The sequence below is a fragment of the Terrapene carolina genome, unplaced genomic scaffold (genome assembly GCF_002925995.2).
Source record: "Terrapene carolina triunguis isolate 2854851 unplaced genomic scaffold, T_m_triunguis-2.0 Scaffold35098, whole genome shotgun sequence".
In the NCBI taxonomy this organism is placed as follows: Eukaryota; Metazoa; Chordata; order Testudines; family Emydidae; genus Terrapene; species Terrapene triunguis.
Genome location: NW_020699449.1, coordinates 13,221,336 through 13,249,196, shown reverse-complemented (window position 1 = coordinate 13,249,196; position 27,861 = coordinate 13,221,336). Strand labels below are relative to the sequence as shown.

Here is a 27,861-nt window from a genome sequence, read left to right as displayed (position 1 = left end):
GGGAGCATTTGGGGAGATGCTGGGGGTGACAGCCACAGGGCAGGACTAAATGTGGAGACAAGCTCAGGGAAAAGTTTGGGTAGGGAGGCGTCTCAGTCATAGCCACTATGCTCGGCTCTGCCCTCTCCCCGTTATCATTCCTGGCCTAGTTACTCCAGTGCCAGGGCCCTTCCCAGCCGGAGTGACAGCAGATCACACCATGGATAACTTCTTCCTATAACCTCCCCACCGCCCTTCACACATGGAGTAAAATCAAAGCAGGGAGTGCAAATGCCTGGAGCCAGCTGGGGAGGGTGACAGAGGCCTGGGGCTGAGGCTGGTGCTCACGTCACTCCTTTAAAGCAAGCCTAGATTTTCATACCCATGTTTCTGTCCTACAGAGGGATGTGAGCGGGCCTCCATCCAGAGACACGATCCTCCGCTTCAGTGGCTGCAAGTGCCAGAGTGGGGCAGTATTAGGCCCTGATCCTACAGTGAGCCCTGCACAAACCAGCCCCTGCATTTACTCAGACCCCCATTAGCTTCACCAGGCAGTTGGGAGGAGTAGTTGAGTTCCAGAGGGCTCTGCACAGGTGCAAGGATCCCCAGCACACAGAGACCACTGCATACTCAGGGCATAGACACCACCTTTCCATCCATAGCCCCCCACCACATGTACATGCAGGCAGCAGAACAAGCCCAAACATGTTCAGAGCACAGTGCAAGTCTTCCTATGGGGTATCTGCAGCTACAATCGCTAGTTATCCAGGGGGTACCACCCAGGAGAGAGAGCCAGCTGGGAGCAGGAAGCATCTCTTTCCTTTTCCCATTCAGACCATTGGGGTGTAGCTGGTGTGATCTCTATGCTCATACCTTGGATCTTCTACCAGGCCATTGGATTAAACACTTGAGCCCGTTGGTGTATCATGCTGGGGCCTGTTGAAATAACTCACTGCTCCTTGTGCCATAAACACTGCATCCGTTGGGTTGGTCAGTTACTGTATTTGCTTTGTATAACTTAAGACTGGTCCAGCAACAGTTTCTATGGGGTATCTTAGGTCTGACCCTGGCTTGGGGATGTGTTAGAACCACTCCTCTATGTAAGGATTAGCTGTAGGGGCTGTGCTGGGGAAATGCAGGCAACAATGTTCTTCATGGTGTAAAGAAAATCCAGTTGCTGTTTCTATCCATGTTTGAAGCGAATATCTGCTGATGTGAAATCCACTCATTGACCTCACACATTTTATTAGACTTGGACTTGAACAAGCAAAGGGCTTGAACACAGAAGACAGATTAGCTGAACAGAACGGTTAAAGTCTGTAGTTAGTTACTCTTCCATATCCTCGAAAGGAGCAGGTTAGGACTTTTACTCACCCAAGCAGGACTCCACCTGGCTAGTGCTTTTACTCACTTTTCCCCCTGAGTGTGTTGGAGGGGCCTCTGTTAGTCCAGAGCACAGCACTCCTGTGGTGCTGGGTGGAAATGCTGTTGGTTCCAGGTGCCCTTAATTCCCCCTGATTCCTCGGGGCGTTTGAGTCTCTGACAGGTTCTCGTTCCCTTGCAGCAGGAGGACGTCACGGCCAAAGTGATGCACCAGCTCCGCATCATCCGGCACTTGCGCCAGGTGCCTGAGGCACTGCGGGGGCTGCGCCTCTGAGGCCACCAGCAACTCCCGCTCCCTGGTGCAGGTACTGCTCTGTCTCACTGTAAATGGGGAGCTAGTGGAAGGGGAAATGGAGCCCTCTGACACTCACTAAAAGGGAAAGTGTTGGATTCTCCATCTCTTGATGTCATTTAATGAAGACTAGTTGCCTATCTGGAAAGCGTGTGCCCAAAAAAGTAACTATTGTACTATACAGGAAGCCCGTGACCATGCAGGGCGTTAGAATAGATGCTCTAAAGGTCTCTTCTGGCCATAAAGTCTACTAGTTTTGGAAAAACTGAGTGTAACATTGGGAGCAGCCTCCGATGTTTTACTGTCTAGCCGGCTTGCTCCCTAGAATGAACACGCATTGAGTGGGGTGATCCACAGAGAGCAGCTCAAACCTTCAAAGTGTCAGGCCAGCATCAGGACATTAGCACTTCAGGGGATGGGTGTGTGTGGCAGTGACATCACAAAGGCCTTTTGCAGGACCTGAGCCTATTGGTCAAAGGTGGTGGGGAGGTGGTGACCTCACAGAGAGATGGTGACATGAGCCAGGCAGGACGGGGCGCAGGGCCAGGGAAACCTCAGAGACCCCTGTGGCTTAGCTTCAGCAAGTCTCCTTCTCGAGGTCTCTCTTTGAGGACTGAGAGAGTATTAGGGTTGACGTACGTGAGCGCGAGGAGGAGCCTTTTTCGAGGTTTCTCCTTTCCTTTTACTGATTTTACTAGAAAACAGAAGTCCCTGTTTAGAAGGTAAGAGCCTCCAAGAGGTTTTGGAACCTGCTCAGTCTGATCCATCTGGTGCCAGCTGAATTCTAGGCATGGAAAACACTAGTTTAAGGTGGCAGAATTTTATTCCCCACCTGGGATTTTGTCCCGTAGAATCACTGGGGACATTAGGGTTTGTCTTTTTTGTTTTACCTTTTCTCCATCCCTCCTTCCTTTCTCTTGTTCCCCTCCCACCACCAGGAGTGGTGTCTGTGTGTGTGTGTGTGTGTGTGTGTGTGTTGCTGGGGGTGCTCTTCACCTCCCCTTGTGGGAAGTTCATCCCAAACTGTGGGGTTGAAATAGTGCTTGGACTCCACTGACACTAGATGCTGCCATCCTGTGGCTTAGCATTAGTGTCTGGGATGACTTGGGGCAAGATCTCCACCTCCCCGCAACCCACTTCATTGATGACAGAATCCCTCCTGACCCTCCTGCTAGAGCCCCCTCCCTGTCCAACCTGGGTGGGGCTGGAGGAGAGGGTTCTGAGAACTCGAGCTGTGGTTTGGAGGTGGATCAGCTGTCAAGGGCACTGAGGGGGAGGTGGCAGGAGCTCACCCTACAAAGAGGGGGGTTGGCACTGGAGGTTACTAGAAAGGACAAGAAGACTCCATTCTGGGGGTCAGGAGGTGAATCCATCCCTCTGAGGTGGGCAGGTGCTGGGTGGAAATGCTGTTGGTTCCAGGTGCCCTTAATTCCCCCTGATTCCTCGGGGCGTTTGAGTCTCTGACAGGCTCTCGTTCCCTTGCAGCAGAAGGACGTCACGGCCAAAGTGATGCACCAGCTCCGCATCATCCGGCACTTGCTCCAGGTACCTGAGGCACTGCGGGGGCTGTGCCTCTGAGGCCACCAGCAACTCCCGCTCCCTGCTGCAGGTACTGCTCTGGCTCACTGTAAATGGGGAGCTAGTGGAAGGGGAAATGGAGCCCCCTGACACTCACTAAAAGGGAAAGTGTTGGATTCTCCATCTCTTGATGTCATTGAATGAAGACTAGATGCCTATCTGGAATGTGTGTGCCCAAAAAGTAACTATTGTACTATACAGGAAGCCCATGATATGCCCGTGGTTAGATTAGATGCTCTAAAGGTCTCTTCTGGCCATAAAGTCTACTAATTTTGTTAAAACTGAGTGTAGCATTGGGAGCAGCCTCTGATGTTTTACCGTCTAGCCGGCTTGCTTCCTAGAATGAACACACATTGAGTGGGGTGATCCACAGGGAGTAGCTCAAACCTTCAAAGTGTCTGGTCAGCGGCAGGACAATAGCACTTCAGGGGAGGGGTGTGTGTGGCAGTGAAATCACAAAGGCCTTTTGCAGAACCTCAGCCTATTGGTCAAAGGTGTTGGGGAGGTGGTGACCTCACAGAGAGATGCTGACATGAGCCAGGCAGGACAGGGGCGCAGGGCCAGGGAAACCTCGGAGACCACTGTGGCTTTGCTTCAGCAAGTCTCCTTCCCGAGGTCTCTCTTTGAGGACTGAGAGAGTATTAGGGTTCACGTACGTGAGCGCGAGGAGGAACCTCTTTCGAGACAGAATAGAATAGCTGAAATATTTATTTTTTTTTGTATTTTATTATTTTGAAATTGTTAAGTGCAGCAGGCTCCAGGAAGGTGTGTAAAGTGCCGGGGTGTCAGGAGCTGGGATGCGCTGTCACCCCCGCACTAGGGCAGTGTTCTGCACCCCCTGCTGCTGGCTGAATTTCTCTGTCCCTTGGCAATAAGACAGACGCTTGTTTTCACAGCCAGTCGATTGCCCAGTGTCATCACCCTGCCTGCTGGCTGGGCAGGGTAACTCCTCAGGTCACCACCCTCTCTAGCCTGCCTTGGGCTTGGAGAGTGAGGAGGAGGGCAAGGGACAGCTGGCGACCCTGAACATCCACCATCCATCGCTCCATCACCCAGAGCAAGTGAGTGGCATTAGGGTTCCTCTGTGGCGTCCCCTGTCTGTCTGGGGAGAGGCAGAAAGAGGGGGAGAGAATCTCTCCCAAAGGAGATTGGATTTGCAATCCATGGGAGCAGATCATGCAATGAACTCCTGCCAGTGTGTTTAGATTGCATTCCCTGCACCCCTGTGCGGGGAGAAGGAGCTGCTCTGGCTGCGGCCGGGATGGGGAGGGACCACAAAGGCTGGGTAGTGAGAGGCTGCCTTGACCCCAGACTCACGCCTGCTCCCCGCTCGGTTCCAGACTGTCCAGGCTCATGAGGATGTTCAGGAAGAAGGCTCTGCAGGTGGCCTCAGAGACTGAGGGAAGCAGCTGCCATCTTCCCCAGGAGCAGAGCGGCCTCTCCGTCCCTGCTGGCGGGGAAGGAGCTCCCGGCCGAGCGAGGAGGTGCAAGTGCCCAGCCTTCTGGCAGAGGAAAGCTGCTCCCAGCGCAGGCGCTGAGGTGAGAGAGCCACCGGCCAGGCCGAAATGGAACTGGCCCAGGATGCGGCTGGGCAGGCAGGACCCAGCCCAGAAGGGGAGCCGGGCAGGGTGGCTCTGGGGCTTGTAGTGTGGGAAGCACCGGCCCCAAGAGCCCAGCCCTGGTTCCCAGCAGGAGTCATCACCCTGCCCGGTCCCTGAGGACCTTCCAGCCTCCCCACGGCAGGAGATGGAGGATCCCTGTCGCAGCACCAGCAGCTCGGCCCGCTCCCCATGGGACAGCAGCAGCGCCTGGGACTCAGGCAGCAGCGAGGCCGATGGGCGCTGCTGCTTTGTTCTAGGTGAGGAGCCAGGCTGGGCTCAGGGAGGGGTGAGGAGGGGGCTGTGAACACCCTGGGCCACGCACTCGACCAGTGCTATGGGGGCGAGTCCCCTGCCCAGGTGTCTGGCCTGAGCCACGTGAACCCCACTGACACTAGATGCTGTCACTTTGTGGTTGATGCTCCAGTTGGGTGGCGGGAGGGGAAGGCATCCCAGGGAGTCCAGGAGAGTGTGGGGGGTCTCTTTCCTATGGGCTCCTGAAGGAGTTGGCGGCTGATGGCATCACTGAGAGGGGGGAGTGTGGGGCCCAATCTGCCCTGGGTCCCGGAGGTGGGAAGGGGTCACATTGCCCCACCATGCCCCTGTCCTTCCCACGAGTGGCAGCAGGCGTCACCTTGTCCACTTCTCTCCCTGGTGCAGGGACCCCCAGGGACTCAGAGGACGAGGAGGAAGAATGGGTGGACGTGGCCACAGAGGAGGCTGCTCTCAAAAACATCTGAGAGCAGCTCCAGAGCACGAGAAAGAACCTCTTTTGAGTTTTCTCCTTTCTTTTACTGGTTTTACTAGAAAACATACGTCCCTGTTTAGAAGGTAAGAGCCTCCGAGAGGTTTGGAACCCATCCTTTTTGTTTTATCTTTCCTCCATCCCTCCTTCCTTTCTCTTCATCTCTTACTTCTTTTGTCCTTTCTCCTGTTCCCCTCCCACCACCAGGAGGGGTGTGTGTGGTGTGTGTATGTGTTGCTGGGGGTACTCTTCATCTCCCATTGTGGGAGGTCCATCCAAAAATGTGGGGTTGAAATAGTGCTTGGACCCCTCTGACACTAGATGCTGCGATCCTGTGGCTTAGCATTAGTGTCTGGGATGACTTGGGGCAAGATCTCAACCTCCCCGCAACCCACTTCACTGCTGCCAGAATCCCTCCTGCCCACCCTGCTAGAGCCCCCTCCCTGCCCAACCTGGGTGGAGGTGGGAGGAGAGGGTTCTGAAGACTCAAGCTGTGGTTTGGAGGTGGATCAGCTGTCAAGGGCACTGAGGCGGAGGTGGCAGGAGCTCACCCTACAAGGAGTGTGGTTGCAACTGGAGGTTACTAGAAAGGAGAACAATCTCCATTCTCGGGGTCAGGAGCTGAATCCATCCCTCAGTGGTGGGCAGGTGCTGTGTGGAAATGCTGCTGGTTCCAGATGCGCTTAATTCGCCCTGATTCCTCGGGGCGTTTGAGTCTCTGACAGGTTCTCGTTCCCTTGCAGCAGGAGGACGTCACGGCCAAAGTGATGCACCAGCTCCGCATCATCTGGCACTTGCGCCAGGTGCCTGAGGCACTGCGGGGACTGTGCCTCTGAGGCCACCAGCAACTCCCGCTCCCTGCTGCAGGTACTGCTCTGTCTCACTGTAAATGGGGAGCTAGTGGAAGGGGAAATGGAGCCCCCTGGCACTCACTAAAAGTGAAATTGGTGGATTCTCCATCACTTAATTTCATTGATGTCATTTTATGGAGACTAGATGCCTTTCTAGAATGTGTTTGCCCAAAAGGTAACTATTGTTCTACATAGGAAGCCTGTGATATGCAGGGGGTTAGATTAGAGGTTCTAAAGGTCTCTTCTGGCCATAAAGTCTACGAATTTCGGAAAAACTGAGTGTAGCATTGGGAGCAACCTCTGATGTTTTACTGTCTAGCTGTCTTGCTTCCTAGAATGAACACTCATTGAGTGGGGTGATCCACAGGGAGTAGCTCAAACCTCCAAAATGTCTGGCCAGCGGCAGGACATTAGCACTTCAGGGGATGGGTGGTTGTGGCAGTGACATCACAAAGGCCTTTTGCAGGACCTCAGCCTATTGGTCAAAGGTGGTGGGGTGGTGGTGACCTCACAGAGAGATGCTGACATGAGCCAGGCAGGACAGGGGCTCAGGGCCAGGGAAACCTGGGAGACCCCTGTGGCTTTGCTTCAGCAAGTCTCCTTCTCAAGGTCTCTCTTTGAGGACTGAGAGAGTATTAGGGTTCACGTACGTGAGCGCGAGGAGGAGCCTCTTTCGAGTTTTCTCCTTTCCTTTTACTGATTTTACTAGAAAACAGATGTCCCTGTTGAGAAGGTAAGAACCTCCGAGAGGTTTGGAACCTGTTCAGTCTGATCCATCCGGTGCCAGCTGAATTCTAGGCATGGAAAACACTAGTTTAAGGTGGCAGAATTTTATTCCCCACCTGGGATTTTGTCCCATATCACTGGGGACATTAGGGTTCGTCCTTTTTGTTTTACCTTTTCCACTATCCCTCCTTCCTTTCTCTTCATCTCTTACTTCTTTTGACCTTTCTCCTGTTCCCCTCCCACCACCAGGAGGGGTGAGGCGGGCTGGCTCCAACTGGCTGTAGGATCTGCTGCTGCAGGGGTTGTGGGTTAGGGGTGTTCCTCTTGGGGAGGCAGAGGCAGAGCAGAGAATGAGCTTGGGTAGAGTCAAGTTCTTCTTGTTCTGGTTAAGTGGTGACTGGGCTTTTAAGGGGACCATGCTGATCGTTCACACACACACCCTGCCGAGTGCTGCAGGGAGGTGAAGGAGGAAACGGTTGGCACAGAGATGAAGCAGACTGAAGTAGGGACAAACACAAGAGTGGAGCAGTCCATGGTGGGTTCCTGTGCGCTGCCCTGAAGAGAGTATAGAGCATGGGCCTGGGGAAGGCCAAAACTCACATCCAGGTAGATCATCAACCTACTCCTCTGTCCCAAGGGCCAGGAAGGCCTCTGGTTTTTGCTCTCTTCGGTAGCTGGAGCTGCTCTGATTTGGGGGTGGGGTGGGCAGAGGTGGGAAGAGGCCATGGGATTTAATCAAGTGTCAGGGGGAGACTCCCCCTCTGTGGGAGATCATGTTTCCCCTCTGTGGGGAATCCCTTCCTTGCAGATGCTGGACTCTGCCAGGAAGCCCAGCTCCCATCCCTAGCAGCTTGGCTGTTCCCTACCTGCTGTGCACCAGGCCCTCTGCAGAGAGCTGCTCTGGGCAAGGACTGCAGAGCCAGCTGTCATCCTGGTAGGTGTAGCCCCAGGTTCCATAACCCCTGACCCATGGTCTCCCTCCGCTGGCAGGCTCTGAAGAAGGCCTGCCCAGAGACATGGATGCCATGCTGTAGAGCTTGTTGACAGCAACCCCCAACACAGACCATCTCCAGCACATCTTGGAGGTGAGCATAATGGTCAGGGGGAGCAGGAATTTTACCTTAGCCCTGGGGAGGCCTGGAAATGAGAGACTGGATGATCCACGTTTCCATTGTGTCCTGCTACCTGAGAGCCATCCGTGGTCAGGGCAGTCAGTGCAGGGCAGTGTTGGGGCCCTTCCACCTTCAGGGATAGAAGGAAGGCGCTGGTGCTCGACAACAGGGCTCTGCCTGGTTCTGTTGAGCACTAACTCCAAGGGCCCAGGCAGGCTTGTGGAGTGAGAGCATCAGACCCCTGTGAGGTCCAGGAGAAGGCCCTCCGAGAAGAGCACTGGCTCCTTCCTAGGAAGCTGCTGAGATTCTCAAGGAGGGATTCATCCCTTCTCTCCCATGGACACAGAGGATTGTAAGGAGCAGGGCGTTGTCCTTTGTCCAACAGAGACCTGTCCTAGCTCTCACCCACAAACCTGGGAGAGAGCTGGGCACTTGACCGGATCCTACCCCTGCACTTGCCCTGGTACACTTTCTTCTCCCCTCCTGCCTTGGCTATTAAGCTATGGCTCTATGAACATGAAACAAACAGGAACTTCTTCTCTATCTCTAAGCCAAACTGGTTTATCAAGTCTGACCCCTCAACATATTTCAGGGGGCGTATTTCCAGTACATGTATAGAACTCATTATACCCCACTCAGACCTACATCACACCTATTCATCACCAGAGTGTTGTCAGCTTTACAAACATAAGAGGGGCCATACTGGGTCAGACCCAAGGTCCATCTAGCCCCATATCCTGTCTTCCGACAGTGGCCAATGCCAGGTGCCCCAGAAGAAATGAACAGAACAGGTCATGATCAAGTGGTCCATCCCCTGTCGCCCAGTCTCAGCTTCTGGCAAATAGATGCTAGGGACAGCATCCTTACCCATCCTGGCTAATAGCCATTGATGGACCTATCCTCTATGAGCTTACCTAGTTCTTTGTTGAACCCTGTTATAGTCTTGGTCTTCACAACATCCTCTGGCAAGGAGTTCCACAGGTTGACTATGTGTTGTGTGAAAAAATACTTCCTATTTTTATTTTTCAACCTGCTGCCTATTAATTTCATTTGGTGACCCCTAGTTCTTGAACGATGAGGAGTAAATAACATTTCCTTATTTACTTTCTCCACACCAGTCATGATTTCAAAGACCTCTTATCATATCCCCCCCTTAGTCCTCCCTTTTCTAAGATGAAAAATCCCAGTCTTCTTAACCTCTCCTCATTTGGCAGCTGTTCCATACCCCTCCAGATCCCTTTCTTGAGTGGTAACAGCTAATTTAGATCCCATCATTTTATATGTAGAGTTGGGATTGTATTTTCCAATGTGCATTTCTTTGCATTTATCAACATTGAATTCTGAACATTGAACATTGCCATTTTGTTGCGCAGTCACCCAGTGTGGCGAGATCCTTCTGTAGCTCTCTGAAGTCTGCTTGGGATTTAACTATCTTGAGTAGTTTTTTTATCATCTGCAAATTTTGCCACCTCACTGTTTACCCCTTTTTCCAGATCATTTATGAATATGTTGAACAGCACTGGTCTCAGTTCAGACCCCAGGGGGACACCACCATTTACCTCTCTCCATTCTGAAAACTGACCATTTATTCCTACCCTTTGTTTCCTATCTTTTAACCAGTTACCAATCCATGAGAGGACCTTATTAGGTACTTGTATGGTACAATAATTCTGCATTGAATCAGTTGATTCAATTGCTTATTCTTTGGGGTGCAGAGACCCCCTGTTCTCCCCCTGGGGTGACAGAACCCTGATTGTCACATCTGTCTTTCAGGCTCTGTCCCAGCCTCTCACAGAGATGTATCCTGCAGCCAACCCAGCTCAGGGAGCAGTGGAGACAGGTGATCTCATCCTGTCAACCCAAGCAACATGGGTCTCATTGAGGCTCAGATGGAAGATCCCATGCATCTCCTGGAGGTAAGAACCGTTGACTCTTCCTGCCCCTTGGGGCTCTTGCAACAAATGGGGCTACTGCTACATACCCTGGTTGGGAGCTTTCCCTATCCCTGGATCCCAGCCCTGGTACAGAGACCTATTTCTCATCATGATATCCTCCTTTTATTCTCAGAGGATGTGTCCAGGATCCTGGATAATGTTTTCTGCAGGAGGTTTGAACGGGGAGAGATCACTCACTGTCAGGACCCAGAGGTCTTCAACCCGGGGCTGTAGGGTTCATGGAAGCAGCCACACTCCAACCCTCCACCTGGAAGCCTGCTGAAAATTGCTTACCTGGGACCCATGAAGTTCAGCCCCAGTTTGAGGCTCCACTCCTGAGGTCCTATTGGAGGAGTCCCAGAGAAGCTAATTGGCCCTCTGGCCCTGCGTAAGGCAGCAGCAGGAAAAGGAAGCTGACTGAACACCAGGGCTGCTCCCTGTTCTGGACCATGTGCTGCCTGTTTCTGCTGCTGCTCCCCTGGCTTGATTTCGTGGCATCTGATTTGTGGTTGTGATGGCAAGTTTCTCTTGTGCTTCTGCTCTTCCAGAATCCTGACCCAGCTGAGTCTCAACTCCTGTCATGTGAGTGTGGACTCTGGCTCTGACCAGTAGGTCTGGCTGCCCTTGACCGAGCCGTGACATTGTACGATTTCTCCAATGCTCTTTTTTGCTGTCCAGCAAGATACACCAGTACCTTGGCTCCCAAAGTCCTGGTTGCCTGCTATTCAAGGGCTGAGGGGTAGTGCTTGTATTGCCCCCACCCCAGCTGCTTTTCCTATGGGAATCTCCCTAGAGCAGAGGAGAAATCTCCTCTTTTCTTAGGATCAGTCCCAACAGTAATTCCACCCACCCTGGCCTCACCTCAGCTACTTTGTTGACCTGGGATCAGGGACCACTTTTGAAGCCCTTAGCATGTGGGTGGAGGTGGGAGCAGAGGCTGAAGCTCCAGCAGTTTCCACCAAAGAACACCACCTTGTCTTTCTATGGTCTGACTAGGGCTCACCATCCATCTTGGAGCTGAACACCAAATGGGAGCTGATAGATTGTCCTTGGTGGGCCATGTTCTTGTGTGTGATGGAGCTGTGTGCCAGAGAGGGCCAGGAGAAGATGCACCACGCATGGCCAGGACCGGGCTAAACAGTCTGTAATGGTAGGTGAGTCAAACCTTGGCCACATATAGATACCTTAGGCATCCGTGGGGACTGAATCTGGGCCCTTCGCTGCCAAGAGCACAACTCACTCCAATTAGAGTCATTATGGTAGTGACCCCTACCAGCCCCTCTGAGGGGGTCAGTATTATCTCTGTTAGCTGGTGCACAGGGATGGAAAGCAACTGTCTGCAAGGTCACACACAACATCACTGCCAGAGGCAGGAAGGAAGCATGGTACTGATAGCAGTCCAGCTCCAACCACTAGACTCCACCCGCCTCTAAAGCCAGAGAACCCCAGGAGCCCTGACTCTGACAGCTAGGCCTTAAATGACAAGACCAACCTCCCTCCCACTCAGGAAGCCATAGAAAGGGACCATCTGCTGAGCTCCCCTTTGCAATGACAGTGTCAGAGACCATTGCTAGTGGGTGCCAAGTGACTGAGCAGGGAACTCCTTGAGAGACTCCTAGAGACTTGCAGGTGTTTCACTGTGACCCTCTGGGGTCTGTGGAAAGAGAGCTGCATTGAAGAGACTCTCCTGCTCTAACAAAGGGTTTCTATGCTCCTAGAGAGTCAGCCAGTGAGGCCAGTTTTCAGAATGTGGAAGAGCTGTTTGGCGATGGGTTGGAGGATTCACCATGTAGGTGGCAGCAGCTGCAGTGCCTGGGGTCCCCATGGGCCAAGCCTCCACTCCTGACACACTAAGCTAATTTCCCACTGCTCTCAGTGGGGCTTTGGCTTTAGCTGCTGGGCCTGCGTGCCTAGACAGAGGACTCAGGTATTTCCATCATGCTGCTCAATGGCAAATACAGCCATCCACAGAAGTGAAGAAGAATGGAAGTGAAAGAGTAAAGCTGGAGCATCCGCTGAGCTGCTGCAGAGCTGGGGAGAGAAGAGGGAGAACGCGAAGGTGGCTGGTGGCAGTAAGGAGGAAAAACAGTTTGGGAGCCAGGAGCGTAGAAATAAATAGTTAATGATGAATAGTGCGGGCTTTGTCTTGTGTGGTGAAGGGTTGAAAATGGGTCTCTTTACTATCACACTCAACTTTAAAATAGCCTTGTACGATGAAAGGGCAGGTCTATAAAGGTAAGAAGTCACTCTAGGGGCTTGACATCCCAGTTTCTGTCACTACTGCATGCTTCTATCAACATGATCTCAAGCCAACAAATCCCTGAGGTGGTAGCAGTAGTGAGCTCTTCTTCTCTTTTTCTGGACTAGCCACCAGAAAAAGGACACAATACATGTGGCCAAGGAAATAGAGAGGCATGGGGGTCAGTCGCAGTGTTGCCTGTTAATATGGCTCTTGTCAGGGAGCACGGCAGGTTACTTTGGACTAGGTAGGAGCCACATGTCTCCAAACCTGCACATCCCGAGGCTCCAGAGACCTCTCTTCAGATCCCAGAGCTTAAGTTATGTGTCCTCTCCTGCCACACTCACCTGTTGGTGACTAATGCAGTCACAGAGTTCAGGCTCGGTGTCATGCATTCCTCTGGGCTGCAACAAGCAGGAGGACTTGAACTGCAATGGATCCTCCTGTGCATGGGCTGAGTGGGCAACCTCCCTAATGCCATATCTGGTTTCCAGCCCATCTACACTAAGGAGGAGGTGATGGACTTACCCCAAAGGTGGGTGTGGGAAGAAGCAGAGTGAAGCGGTGATCAGAAAGCCATCCCATAGCATTCCACCTTGAGTCATTCCAACAACCACCTGGCTCCTTCCTGCTGTAGGCCGCAGCCCCTAGGTTCCATAGGGAATTTTTGAATGAACCCTCTAGAAATCTGCCTCTGGCTCTCTACAAGCTCTCACACAACCCTATCATGAGAGGTAAGGAATAAGGTCCTGCCTCCCACAACTGCTCAGGGGAATCTTCTCAGAGAAATCACTACAGGGCGTTATGCATCTCTACAAACAGATCACTTTGCATTGTGTAGTCAAGAAGTTGCACCACTCTTTTTAGAGAAACATTAACACCCACAGGGATTTCTGCTCTAAATACTCCGGGCCTGAGGGAAGGATTCTGTGGGAAAAGAGGCCGTTCCCTTGCTCCAATCCAGGCTCTGCTGTTCTGATGCTGCAGAGCAGATAGGGAAGGCTTGAGGGTTCCTGGAGAGCATGCTGCAACGCCAGCAATCCCATGCTGCAATGCCAGCAATCCCATTCTGCCTCAGCCCTAGGGACACGTTCTCTTTCTCCCCCGGCAGCTTCCAATGGAAGGAAGAAAGGAACACGTAAGATGGAGTCTCTCCCTGGCTTATAGATAACCCAACCTGCAGTAACCCAAGTGTGGACTCAGAGGAATGCTGTGGTGCAGTGTATGTGCCCTGCAAGACCTCTCTCGTGAAGGGAAGCAACACTGCTCTTGGCACTGAAACCTGGGCAATAAGGAAGAGGAGCTGGAAATTCTCCCTGGGGTGGGGAAATGGGGAAACCCGGTGAGACGATATGTATGACTGGAATGTTAATGTCACTGGTTACAACCCATTGAGGTAGGGGAGAGAGGATAAAAGTGGTGGGCAGGGTGGCACTTTACATTAGACCAGCGGTTCTCAAACTGTGGGTCAGGACCCCAAAGTGGGTTGCAACCCCATTTTAATGGGGTCACCAGGGTTGGCATAAATTTGCTGGGGCCTGGGGCCAAAGCTGAAGCCCAAGCTCCACTGCCTGAGGTTGAATCCAAAGCTTGAGGGCTTCAGCCCTGGACAGTCAGGCTCAGGTTGCAGGCCCCACGTCTGGGGCTGAAGCCCTTGGGCTTTGATTTTCGCCTCCCCACGCAGGGTGATGGGGCTCGGGCTTTGGCTTTCCCCCCACACCTGGAGCGGTGGGGCTCGGGAGGGCTCAGGCTTCAGTCTCCCCTCCTGGCGTCGTTTAGTAATTTTTGTTGTCAGAAGGGAGTCGGAGTGCAGTGAAGTTTGAGAATCCCCACATTAGACACATCATTACCTGTTTTATGTTCTTGGTTATTGAGAACCCCAGGACCTCGAATGGATAGGGATCAATCTGCTAATTCACACAGCCCAGCAGGTGAACCCGTGGGGGGCTGGCACAGTTCACTGAATCCAAACCAGAGAGCAGGAAACGTTTCTCCTTTTGCACCTGTCTGTGACTTGTGGGAAGAAATTAGGTTAGCACGGGGGACTTCCTACTGGGAGACAGACGGGGAGGTCTCCCGTAGCCAGGAGTAAATCATCCTTGGAGATTTTGAAAAATTATAAATACTTTTCTAATGCAAAGTACCCAACTAGGGGTGACTCTATTGTGGGCCTCCTTGTGGTGGATAAAGATGAACTGATCACTGGACTGGATGTTCGTGGTTGCTCTGGGGCACTGATCATGACTTGACTGTATTCAGTAAGGACCAGTAAGGTGGTTTTGGAACAAATTGATAAATTAAACAGCAATAAGTCACCAGAACCAGATGGTATTCACCCAAGAGTTCTGAAGAAACTCAAATGTGAAATTGCAGTACTACTAATTAACTGTGGTATGTAACCTATCCTTTAAATCAGCTTCCATACCAGATGTCTGGAATATAGCTAATACGACACCAATGTTTTTAAAAGGCTCCAGAGATGCTCCCGGCAATTACAGGCCACTAAGGCTAACTTCAGTACCAGGCAAATTGGGTGAAATGATAGTAAAGAGCAGAATTATTAGACACATAGATAAACACTATTTGTTGGGGAAGAGTGAACATGGTTTTTGTAAAGGGAAATCATGCCTCACGAATCTACTAGAATTCTTTCAGGGAGTCAACAAGCATGTGGATAAAGGTGATCCAGTGCATATAGTGTACTTAGATTTTCAGAAAGCCTTTGCCAAGGTCCCTCACCAAAAGCTCTGAAGCAAAATGGGAGACGGCATCTGGTTTTGGTGTCCTCATTTGGAAAAGATGTTGAGAAATTGGAGCTGGGGCAGCAAAGAGCCACCAAATGTTCTGAAAGCGGGGGGAAAATGCCTTCTAGAGCGCTATTGAAAGATCTCAACCTGCTTAGCTTATTAAAGGAAGATTGAAAGTTGACTTCATTGAAATGTTGAAGTGCCTTAATGGAGAGAAAATATTGGGTATTAAAGGGCGCTTTAATCTAGCACAGAAAGTCATAACAAGACCCAATGGCTGGAAGGTGAAAAGAGACAAATTCCGATTAAAAATAAGGCACAACTATTCACCAGCAAGGATGATTCACCACAGGAACAAGCTACCAAGGAACGTGGTGGATTCTCCATCTCTTGATGTCATTGAATGAAGACTAGATACCTTTCTGGAATGTGTGTGCCCAAAAAGTAACTATTGTACTATACAGGAAGCCCGAGACCATGCAGGGTGTTAGAATAGATGCTCGAAAGGTCTTTTCTGGCCATAAAGTCTACTAGTTTTGGAAAAACTGAGTGTAGCATTGGGAGCAGCCTCTGATGTTTTACTGTCTAGCCGGCTTGCTTCCTAGAATGAACACTCATTGAGTGGGGTGATCCACAGAGAGCAGCTCAAACCTTCAAAGTGTCTGGTCAGCGGCAGGACAATAGCACTTCAGGGGAGGGGTGTGTGTGGCAGTGACATCACAAAGGCGTTTTGCAGGACCTGAGTCTATTGGTCAAAGGTGGTGGGGAGGTGGTGACCTCACAGAGAGATGCTGACATGAGCCAGGCAGGACAGGGGCGCAGAGCCAGGAAAACCTTGGAGACCCCTGTGGCTTAGCTTCAGCAATTCTCCTTCTCGAGGTCTCTCTTTGAGAGAGTATTAGGGTTCACGTAGGTGAGTGCGAGGAGGAACCTCTTTCGAGTTTTCTCCTTTCCTTTTACTGATTTTACTAGAAAACAGACATCCCTGTTGAGAAGGTAAGAGCCTCGGAGAGGTTTGTAACCTGTTCAGTCTGATCCACCTGGTGCCAGCTGAATTCTAGGCATGGAAAACACTAGTTCAGGGTGGCAGAATTTTATAGCCCACTTGGGATTTTGTCCCGTGGAATCACTAGGGACATTAGGGTTTGTCCTTTTCGTTTTACCTTTTCCTCCATCCCTCCTTCCTTTCGCTTCATCTCTTACTTCTTTTGTCCTTTCTCCTGTTCCCCTCCCACCACCAGGAGGTGTGAGTGTGTGTGTGTTGCAGGGGGTGCTCTGCATCTCCCATTGTGGGAGGTCCACCCCAGAAAGTGGGGCTGAAATAGTCCTCGGACAGCGATCCCTACCGGTGACCTGGGCCTTCCTTTGGGCTCTCTGGTGAGAGCTCTCAGCCTCCCGCCCCTCCGTCTCTACCCTGATTGGTTGAGCAGGGGGTTATTGACAGGGAGGAGACTCAAGTCCTTTTTGTTCTCTTTTAAGAACAAGTAAAAGAGTCATAACCAGTCATCTGTTTGATGAATTTTGCTGCTTCTCTGCATTAGTTGTCTCTGCGCAGTTTATGAACTGTTGGTCTGGAGCTCATTTGAGAGCACTTTATTCAGGCTCTGGCTTGGGCAGGGGAGGGACCAAAAAGGCTGGTTAGTGAGAGGCTGCCTTGACCCCAGACTCACGCCTGCAGGGTTTGTAACACATCTCCAGTTACCCAGGCAGATTAGCCTCAGTGATAATTCCCTGGCAGTTAGACTTTGAAGGGCTTGATATCCCCTGTCCATTGGAGTATAAGGCTGGCCCTGTCCAATGAGATCAGGAGTAAGCATCACATGGCTGGCTACATCACTACTTTGGTTACTATTCTCCATCATTGAGAGCAATGGTCATGGTACTGCTGAACCTGAGAGACATTTCCTTGCCTGAAACTTTTTAATAGCTCAAGCTCTAGCTAGATAAGCAACAGTGATGGAGCTGCCTAGATGACACTCCACAAGTGACTTCAAGTATAGACATAAGCTCTCAGGGAAATGCATAATAAGACCAGTGCTGGGCTTTTAATGCATCTCCCACAACCCTGAGCCATGTGCCTGTACTGTTAGTGGCCTGGCTAGGTTTACACTAGGCAGTAGGAAAGGTTAGACAGGTTCTTGGCTAATGGCATGGAGAAAGGAGGCCGTCTTGCTGAAGCCTGGACATCAGCAATCCTATCTCCCTGTGTGTGTTTTGTTAAATCCCAGTTGCCTGGAGTTGTCAAATCACCAACTCTTTTCCTAGATACTTCCAACCTGTTCAGCTGTCATGAGATGGTCCTGGCCATTGTGAAGCTTCTGATCTAGGTTGAAGTAGCTGCTGTACTTGGTCTTATTGCACTGGACTAGAGGCAAGGCCTGGCAGTCTCACACCACTGTATGTTACCCTTTTCACTTCGCTTATTACCAATAGTAGGTTCTCAGTTCTCCACACACCCCATTTCCTCTCAAGGCCATAGTGCCCTAACACCCTGGGTCTTTCCCTCTGTTAGTTGGTCTCAGAGGCTGTAATGTTGCCTTGCTACCCACTGGAAGCCAGACAAGTGTTCCCAATGGGCTGTTGCCTCAGACTTTAAGGTCAGAAGGACCATTATGATTATCTAGTCTGACCTCCTACACAACACAGGCCACAGAATCTCACCCACTTACTCCTTCTATTTGAGTGAAGTCTCAATGGAAGAGTGTCAAATGGAGGCACCTGAAGAGATGCCTTCACCCAGGAGATGAGCTCAGCCATTCTGGAGCCCTGCCAGAGAAAAGGGGTGTGTGTGGAGGGGTGGGGCAGATGGGGTCACTTGTACTGTACATGTTTGTATAGAGCATGAGCTGGGGAGGGATCACATTAAGCAGACAGCAATTTGAATGCAGTTGAGGTTTATTGTGAAGTTAAACCCTAGTTTTATACAATACAAAGAGCTAGGAAAAAAACCAAGCTCAGCAGCACTTCATATGTACAGAGGAAGACAGCTGTATGTCAGTTACAATCCATGTCCTCAGAGAAGCAGACTAACCCTGTAAGGGGTGCAGTCCTGCATGATTAGTGATGCTGCCCTGTAACTGGTAATAAACGGTTCCGGGGAAGCGTGCCTGGGGAAATGACATTCAGGTTCTTTAATTCTGCAGAAGGAAGAGCTGAAATCAGTCCACCATCTGCCAACGCAGAACCACAGCCTCAGCGAGGAGACCCCACACTAGCTATGCAGGCAATTCTGGATTCCTTCCAGCAACAGGGGGAATGGAACCCTTCAGGCCTCCACCTTCTTTCCTTCCTCCACCAGCTCATCAGGACATGGTGCGGCGTCTCCAGCGGGAGTGAAGGGTCCCACGATCCAGTCCAGGGGAATGTTCTGCATCACATATTCCAGCAGCTCATCCAGGGACTCCTGGGCCTTGGTCACCTTCTCCCGACTCTGGGCAAGGGCACTGCTGGACAGATCCTGGAAACAGCTGGCACTGGAGAAGGAAGCCTGGAGCGCTTCTATACTGCTAGAGACCTGCTGGGCCTGGTCCTGGATAGTGCTGGGAAGGCCCTGAATGCTGCCCAGGAGAGTAAGGCAGGTGGTTTTCAGTTGCTCGGTGAGGCTCTGGGACATGGAAAGAGCCTGAGCTTCAACCTGCTGGAGGGAGAAAGCAAGACAGACTGGAGTATCTGCAAGTCACCCTTACAGATGGAGGGAGTTCGCTGGAGCAAGACGAAGAAGAAGGAGAATACCTCTGCTGAGTCTGGGTCCTCCTGCCCTTCAAACTTCCCCCTGCAGCACTGGAGCCACATCTGGTACAGACGGTCCTGGCCATTGTGAAGCTTCTGATCTACAGCCTGCTTGGCATGGTTGATCTGCAGGAGGAGAATGCAGTTAGCTGGGAAGAGCAGGAGGCGGCTGGCCACGGAACCTCCCCCACAGCGAGCTGTGGGTAGCAGGCAGGCAGCACTACTGCAGCGACACTGCTGGGCCTAGGAACAAACAGTGCCAACGGCACGGAGCACAGGAGGCTGCAGAGACCGTGACCCATAGCAGCTACAGGGAAGGGGAGAGAGGTCATGTTCCTACCAGGTCAATGGTTTGCTGGAGCTGGGAGAGGGCCTCCAGGGTGCGCTGCCTGGCTTGTCTCATCTTGCCCAGGGCGTGCTGGTAGGCTCGCTGGCGCAGCATGCTCGAAAGGGAACCCAGACGCACGTAGTAACTCTGCTGCTCTGCAGGAGCCTCTCCCGGGCCCTCCACGGGAGCTGTTGCAAGCTCAGCTGGAAGGGGGAAAAAGAGGGGTCAGCTGGCAGCAGTGGTGCAAGTAAGCCAGTACGGTCAGGTACGCCATACCATTAAGACGGTTATTGCTGGTATGCCATACCAGAAAGACATTTGGCATCTGCTGAACACCGCAGGGCTCTCCTGGGAACCACAGCAGCAAAAGGAGCAGAACGCCAGCAGCTCCTCCGGTGTGGCTGTACCGCCCCCAGCTGCCCCACCATCCCTTCCACGCAGCTGCATCTCCTGTCTAGGGTCTGTACAGCCCCCCCACAGGGCAGGGTGGGGTTGTGTGTGTGTGTGGGGGGGGTCACATGTCCCCACCTTTGGGTCCCTCCCATGAGTCGCCGTACTGGTAAGAGTTAAAATCTACTTGCACCACTGGTTGGCAGGGCCAGGATACCAAGGCAACTGCATTCAGACCTCCCAAAGCTTGTGGCCTACAGAATCCTTCCCAGGGCACGTTTGGATGTCCTGCGGCACTGACCAGCCAGGGAGCGGGTAACTGCACAGGGAGCAGCATCAAAGCCATTAGTCCAGCCTCTTTCCATCAGACAGGGCTAGCAGAGGGCCCAGCATGAAGGAACAAGTGGAGGCCTAGAAGCCAAGCTATGTTGCAAGGGAACCCCAAGGAGAGGTGGCTCGTTTGGCAGCTCAGCTGTGAACACTGGGAGTCTAAGCCATGCCCCAAGACACCAGGGTCACATTGCTGAATACAAACCAAAGGGGTTCTTACCAAGCTCCTCCTCTGTCATGGGGAGGTAGTGGTCCACCAACTGCTCAGATTTTGCCAATGCCATGTCTATGCCACTCGCAGCCATCTGCCCCATGCTGGAGCCTATCACTGTGCTCATGCTACTGGTCACTGCAGATTTGGTCACCTCCACACTCTCCTGGACAGCCCCCTTGGCCACACCCACCATGCTGGTCACTGCATCCTTCGCCTCAGTGACCGTGCTGCAGACTGCATCCTTGGCACCCACCATTGTGGCATGCACTAGGTCTTGGGCATCCAAAGCCACCTAGAGGAAAAGGGGTCAGGAGAGGCCACTGAACACCTAGCAGAAGTGAAGGGCCCACAGCCTCAGCCTGCTCCAGAACCAGCCTGGACACTAGTATAGTTACCTTCTCAATCGGCTGCTGCAGGATGGGCAGCTGCTCCTCCAGTCTGTCCAGACCCCTACAGGCGTATTCATTGGCTGCTGCAACTGTAACACAACCACAGAACTAGTTCCCTTTATTCCTACATGCGCACAGATCTTGTGTGGCTGCTAATCTGTGTACATTGAGGGACTGGTGTTCCTAAGCAAGTGTCCCCAAGTTACTGATGGGGAAGCCAAGGAAGAGGGGTTGGGCAAGTTGCCCAAGGCTATGGAGCCAGTCTGTGTCAGAGCCAAGTTTAGCACTCAGGAGATCCTGGCTGCCAGTTGTCTGTTCAACCACCCCCAGCTTCTCCTAGAGGGGGTCAGGAGTCTCCAATGGGCTCAGATCCCTTTAGCACTGGAGCTGCTTCCAGTGCCTTCTAGCAAGTATTGCTCCATGGCATTAGGTGCCATACACAGTGCATGTGGCTGTGTGGCACTGGGCCAGCCACACACACCAGGGATTGTGCCTGGGCACTGCCTCCCTCTAGGCTGGCCCAGCTCAGCACAACGCCTTGGCCAGATCACTTCTAGGAGCTAGCAGAGTTCAGTGGAGCAGGAGAAGGGAGTCTGTGGCTTCTGTTTGCTGCCAGTTGGAGGTAGAGTTCAGTAGTGGGCCTAGAGCCACTGTAGGCAGAGCCTGCACCCAGACCCACCTCCCCTGCCACGCACACAGGAGTGTTCCTGCCTCCCTTCCCTTACTCACGCTGTGGCTCCAGCTGGTCCAGGATGGGCCGTGCCCCGACGATGGCAGCAGAGGTGATGGCCTTCACCCCAGTCTCTGCCACCTCACAGACAGCTTTGATGGCTGGGTAGGTCTCTTTGGTGGCCACATAGTTGGCAGAGGCCATCTCATAGGCAGAGCTGACCAAGGGCAGGCCAGCCACCCTACCCACTGCAGTCTGAGGGAGGGAAAGGGGAGTCAGCTGGGGAAGAGCTCTTGGCTTGTCAAGGTGCCTCCCGTCTCTTTCCTTCTGCAACTACTGATTCTGTAGGAGACGGTCCTCAGAGCTAGGCAGCCTCCTGGCCCTGTTAGCAAGGTTTCAGTGGCCTGCCTGAGACATTAGTTACTCACCCAGAAGCCTGGTTCCATTGGAACAGCTACTTATATTCAGCAAGATCTCAGGAACACTGTTTGCATCCTGGCACGCCCACCAACAAAACAGAACGGTGTCACAATCTCGTTCCATCAGTGAGAGCAGGAACAGAGTGACCTTTTGTCTTACCAAGTGCAGTCTCTCCCGCTCAGGAGCCATGTCTGTCCAGTACTCGGTACAATGCCCCTCCCCCCCTTTTTTGGGGCCTTGGGCACTACTGTCAAAGGGATTTGCCAGTGTTACAGCGCAGACAGCCTTCACAGGGTCACCAGTGCCAGTACTCATCCTGGCTTCAGGAGGCACTTCTGGGCAGTGACTACAGCACTCTGAGAATTGAAACTTGAAGCATCGGCTACTATTGTGGTTTTGAGTCCCCATCTCCAGGAATGGACACATTCAAGCTAGAACAGCAACTCCAGCTGCCAAGCACACCTGCCTCCCCAGGAGGGACCCACCTGTTGCTCCTGTGCCTGGATCTCTACCTGTGTTTCATTTTCGTTAGCAGACATGGTGGAGTGAGATGTCCCTGCAAGACCCGAAAAGGAATATTGAGAGGCTACAGCAGGAAACAATAAAATCAATATTGGGTAAGACCACCAGGAGAGCTGCTCCAGTTCTATTTTCTCTAAAAGCCAGACCAGGTTGTGCCCCTGTAGTGAATCTCTCTCTACAGAGACAACAGGCCAGTGCGTTAAACCTTTGATCCAAGGCAGGCCCAGAGTGCATCCTCAAGTCCAGGGATGCACTTGTAACCTACACTTTCTGAGTGTGGTGTTCTGTCCCATCTAGTGGCACCAAGACCCGTTAGAGAGAGATTAATGTGTCTGCTCTACAGCCTTAGCTAAGAGTCATATGGCTTTTAGCTCATGCAGTAGAGGCTCATGCATTTAGCTCCAGAGGTCCCAGGTTCAATCCCACCCACCAACAACCAGGGTCTGTCGGTGTTACACACTCCCAAAGCTTCTATTCAGACTTAGAGACCCAGCAATGCCTCCCAAGGGGAGCACCAGGACAGCTGCACAGTGCATCATCACAGGCACCCTCCTAGTTCAGTCTTTTCCCAGATAGTGCCGGGGTTAATTCCATTTGTACCAGAGTACAATCACCGAGAGATGTTATCCTGCTGAAGGTAGCAGTCATTGACTACACACAGAGAACACTGAATTGAGAAGGTACCATCGGTGAGTGTTCAGGGACCTCTAGGACAGCTAGAATGAGTAGTTTTTGAGTCTCCCTGGATATTTAATTATCTAGGAGATCTCCACTATGGCAGACTAGCCAATTTAGCTGGTAAAATACAAGTATTTTCTATTATCAGTTAAAGACTGATCTGGTTAAAAAAAAAAAGATTCCAGTTGAGGTAAATTGACACCATCACCCCTAGATGTGAGAGTGAGGCCAGAAAGCATTTCCCTTATGGGAAGGCACCAGGCCTGTTTTCCTTTAGTGTTTCCTGCATTATCTGTTTGAGATACATATTGGTTACCCAGCACCCCAGTCCCAGCTGAATCAGCCACCTCAGCCAAGTGTTTCCACCTGCAGATCATTATGACACACCAGAACTCAGACCACAGCCAGAAGTCCCAATCCCCATCCGTGAATGGGAACAGCACAGCTTCGCTCAGGTAGAGAGGTAAGTGGACAGTTTTTCCATGGTCCAGGCTCTAATTTAGTTCTCCTTGTTAAATATTCCATTCTCCTCTAGGGAAGCCTCTATCTCCTAGAACATACCATTAATCCAGGCCTCCTGGTCTGGAAGACAGATAGTTTCCTTCCCTGGACTGTTTGCTTAGGAGACTCAGCTATCACCTAGAGATGCTTTACACAAGTACAGCTACCAAGCACTGAAAGGGACTAAGAGGTTCTGATCATTCAATCCTAACTACTACCGTCAATCAGGCAAGACATCAAGTCACACACTGTGTAAGAAACACTATCTAAACACCCCCAGAACCTAGGAACCAGAGACATTTCACAGAGCTTAGCCACAAATCTTACCAAGTATCCACACTACTAATCCTTCACCAGTACTAGGACCAACCCCTCTCTCAGCCATTATATTCCTGTGATGATGTTGTCATGGGGCTGGACACACTTGACAGACAGCTCAAGAGACCAATCACACAGCTGCATTCTCTACTTTGCCCAGTGAGGGCTGTGAGCCAATTTCAGAATTGCCAATTTTGGTTGGATGTATTCCTGGAGGTCTCATCATATGACAGTCTTTAATTAAAGATTAATCTTTAATTCCTGGGGACTCCAGGACAATCCTGGAGGGCTGGCAAACCTAGTTTCAGATTATGAGCTGTTTGGGGCAGGCCTTTTACTCTGTGTTAAGACAGTACCTAGCACGATGGGATTCCAGTTCTGATTTTGGCTTCTAAATGCTCCTGTAATACAAATAATAATAAAGCTTCATATTCTTATAGTGCTCCAGTTGTTCTCTCTGGAGAGCACCTTTACACTCCATCTCCCTAGTAACATATTCAGTGTAGAAGGTTTTTGTCAGTAAAACAATCTAAGAGGGGAGAGTGCTGATAGCTGATGCATTATTTTGCTTTCCTGCCCACTCCAGAAGAGGCTGGGGCAGTTTCTCTGGCCCAGTTGGCACAAGCTGCTTCCTCAGTTCATTTATAGCTTTCCTGTTAGTGGAATTGTCCACAGAAGAGAACATGGCACAGATTTTTAAAGGTATTTAGCTATTGCTCCACTCAGCATTGCAAGGCCTAAGTGATTTGGGCCCAGAACCTCAAAGGTAGTTAGGTTGCCCCACACTGGGCAACAAGGGGTTAAGGAACTGCTCTGAGCTCAGCCAGCCCCACCCTGCCACATCTGTAGGAAATGCACCAACTGGAGGAGGAGTTAAAAGGCAGGAGAGCCGCTCATTTGGGGGCAAGCTAGGGAAGAGAGTAGACCTATATCCCCAGCAGAGAGGAGGCTAAAAGAAGGCTGAGGGGAGATATAATTGCTTTTTATAAATATATCAGAAGGATAAATATCAGGGAGGGGAATTATTTAAGCTTAGTACCAATGTGGACACAAGAACAAGTAGATATAAACTGGACATTAGGAAGTTTAGATGTGAAATTAGACAAAGGTTTCTAACCATTAGAGGAGTGAAGTTCTGGAACAGCCTTCCTAGAGGAGCAGTAGGGGCAAAAGACATATCTGGCTTCAAGACTAAGCTTGATAAGTTTATGGAGGGGATGGTATGATGGGATTGCCTAATTTTGGCAATTAATTGATCTTTGATTATTAGCAGTAAATATGCCCAATGGCCTGTGATGGGGTGGGATCTGAGTTACTACAGAGAATTCTTTCCTGGGTGCTGGCTGGTGAGTCTTGCCCACCTGCCCAGGGTTTAGCTTATGGCCATATTTGGGGTCAGGAAGGAATTTTCCTCCAGGGCAGATTGGCAGAGGCCCTGGAGGTTTTTCACCTTCCTCAACAGTGTGGGGCACGGGTCACTTGCTGCAGGATTCTCTGCACCTTGAGGTCTTTAAACCACGATTTGAGGACTTCAGTAACTCAGGCATAGGTCAGGGGTTTGTTACAGGAGTGAGTGGGTGAGATTCTGTGGCCTGCGTTGTGCAGGAGGGTCCGACTAGAGGATCATAATGGTCCCTTCTGACCTTAAAGTCTGAGGCAAGGCCACTCCTCTCCCTAAATAACTGTCCATAGGTCCCTCCCTGAGGGAAGGAAAGGCCTGCTGCAGACACAGCTTGTGCGGGAAGCATTCCTTTTGCCTATGAACGTGTGTGGAGTCCCCCCTTTGAGGAGGCTAGTCCCTGGTTCTGCCCCTTCTGTATGCTGCCCCCTCACCGTGGCTGGAACAATAAACCCTACTCCTGGAGGAGCCCTGAACCGGACCCCCCTTGGCTGGAGGAGCCCCAGGCTGGTTGAAGCCTGGAGGGCACCCCCCCCCGTCACCTGCTCAGAGGAGCCCTGGGCTCGTACCTTCCCCAAGCCACAGCATCTCTTCTGAAGAGGAACCTGAGCTTTTGATATACCCCATGCAGGTTCTGGGGTGGCTATAGAAGTGGTGTTTGCTACTCGGCTTCCTGGGTTCATCAGTAATCTCTCTGGAGTTCAGGGAGATTACTGATGAACCCAGGAATTTGAATAGCACATATCGCTGCCTCAGCTGCCCGGGAACCTGCATGGGGTATAATAAAACAAAAACTCCCCCCACCAAACCCACAACCGGCTATCTGGCAGCACCAGGGGAGTCAGAGTCTCTCCTGGCCTACTTTACCTGCCGCCCATGCCTATGAACTCTGGACTGGATTGATCTCCTTTATTTTTGTTTGGACTACCGCAGTAGGGGAAAGCCTTGGACTGAGCTGGGCCATACCACCGGAGGAGGCAGTTGCCCTTATGCTGCATTACCCAGATGGCAACCTTGGGACAATTGCAGGGATGTGGTAGGAAGTGGGGTGAGATCACCCCAGCTTCCCTACCATCAACCCCACTTCAGGTCACTGGCCTAAGCCCTGACCACTAGGTGATGCCACCCTCCCAACCAACCCTGGATGAGGGCTGTGTCAGTGTCACATACCTTTCAGTATCTAGACTGTAGAGCCTATGTTTTAGTGCCAGTCAATGGGATGTAGGCTACCAAGTGCATACATCGCTTTTGAAAATGAGACCTGTCATGCAGTGCTGAGTGAAGCAATGCCTAAATACCCTGAGAAATCTTAGCGGGTGTCTTCCACTGTATGTACAAGGCAAAGCATGAGGCCCAGGCCTGAGAGAGGCTTCTGGTGCTACTTGAAATCACTTCCTTTGTCCCTGAATGTAGTGCTCCCCGAATGTACTCTCTGAGCACCGTTACAAGTATCTGACAGTCTCTCGGCCACTGTTTGGTGGTCTGGGTGCTGTTGGTGCTGAAATGAATTTTCCATTTTAAGTTAGAGCCATTATTATGCTGCCCAACAAGAGCATTGTCTCAGTCACGGAGATTTTGCAGGGAGAATCTTCCACATACAGTGTGTTAGGTTCCTCCTTTGCTTGTCACAGCATTTCCCAGCTGCACTTGTTACAGCCCCAATCCTGCAACTAGGTATGGGTTTGTCAGGTGCAAGTAGTTCAATTGAAATCAATGGGACTGCTCATATGCTTATAAAGTTAAGCACATGCATAAGTGCTTTCAGGATTGGGGACTATATTATAAATTTGTAGCTCTGCAGCCTGCAAATTAGAAGAATCACTTTGGATTAAATTAGGGTGATCAGATGTCCCATTTTTATAGGGACAGTCTGGTTTTTTTGACTTTTTCTTATATAGACGCCTATTACCCCCCACCCCCTGTCCCGATTTTTCACGGTTGCTGTCTGGTCACCCCAGATTAAATGATCCATGGAACACTGGGCACTCATTAAACTTTGCTAGCTATTCTTTGTTTCCCCTGGAAAGCTAGCTTGTTTCCAGCAGCATGATCTTGAATCAGGCTGCTGCTAGGGTCTTTGCAAGCAGGATCTGTAAGGTTTTTTCTACTCTACGAACTGTGAAGCCAATTCACAGTCGTGAGACAAGACCCTCCCTCCATCTGGCAGATGGTCTAATTGAGAACAGATGGGTTAGTCAGGAACACATCCACCGAGGTCAGTGACAGAAGCAGGTAACAGCAGTGGGAAGCTGGGCTGGCTGTAGCAGTGAGGTGGGTCCCCAAAAAGAAGGGCATAAGGAAGGCATGGAGATTTCCGGGTGGCCTCAGTGTGTTTCATTGGGAGCCAGATTCGTTCTGATAATGGAAGTGGGAAGGCTCAGATGCAAAGGAAGAGTAATGGCTGGTATCATGGTGGATAAAATATGATCTTATAAAAGTGACCTCAGCAATGTTAAAGCATATTAAGTTTCCAGATCACGGACTGTGTAACAGTCAGCACTGCTAGTCCAGTGATACAAGAGCCCATGAAGTCACTGTTAAGGTTGGGCATTACATTGCAAGTTTGAAAATGAGATCTAGGGGTGTCTAGTAGAAACAAGTGAATGCCTTATGGAGTGTTCTCACCAGCATTCTAAATAATGTGAACACTGGGGAATGCCTGCCCCACTCCAGAAAAAGCAGGCTTTCCCCTTCTTTATTTGCTGCTTGGGTTAGAGGTAGATCAGGTGTGTCCTGCTGCAGCCCTAGCACTGCATGAATAGTTTCTGTTGCTCAGAGATTACACTGCT

General features: G+C 51.3%; 1 protein-coding gene across 1 annotated transcript; it reads right to left on the bottom strand.

The window, feature by feature from the left end:
* Window positions 1-18,449: 18,449 nt before the first annotated feature.
* Window positions 18,450-21,486, bottom strand: LOC113405346 (perilipin-3-like). The gene is made up of 6 exons (XM_026646480.1): window positions 21,294-21,486; window positions 20,571-20,653; window positions 20,182-20,467; window positions 19,254-19,444; window positions 18,917-19,039; window positions 18,450-18,818 (listed from the first exon to the last, which is right to left on the bottom strand). Exons 1-6 carry the CDS (start codon window positions 21,436-21,438, stop codon window positions 18,450-18,452), a joined length of 1,197 nt encoding a protein of 398 aa, XP_026502265.1. The 5' UTR covers window positions 21,439-21,486.
* Window positions 21,487-27,861: the final 6,375 nt, after the last annotated feature.

Excerpts from the sequence above, each read along its gene's own strand:
- LOC113405346 (XM_026646480.1), bottom strand. The coding sequence starts at position 21,438 with ATGGCCTCTGCCAACTATGTGGCCACCAAAGAGACCTACCCAGCCATC. Across the intron at positions 20,654-21,293 it reads GGACCAGCTGGAGCCACAGC|TTGCAGCAGCCAATGAATAC; the intron begins GTGAGTAAGGGA and ends GTTGTGTTACAG. Across the intron at positions 18,819-18,916 it reads AGGACCCAGACTCAGCAGAG|GTTGAAGCTCAGGCTCTTTC; the intron begins GTATTCTCCTTC and ends TCCCTCCAGCAG.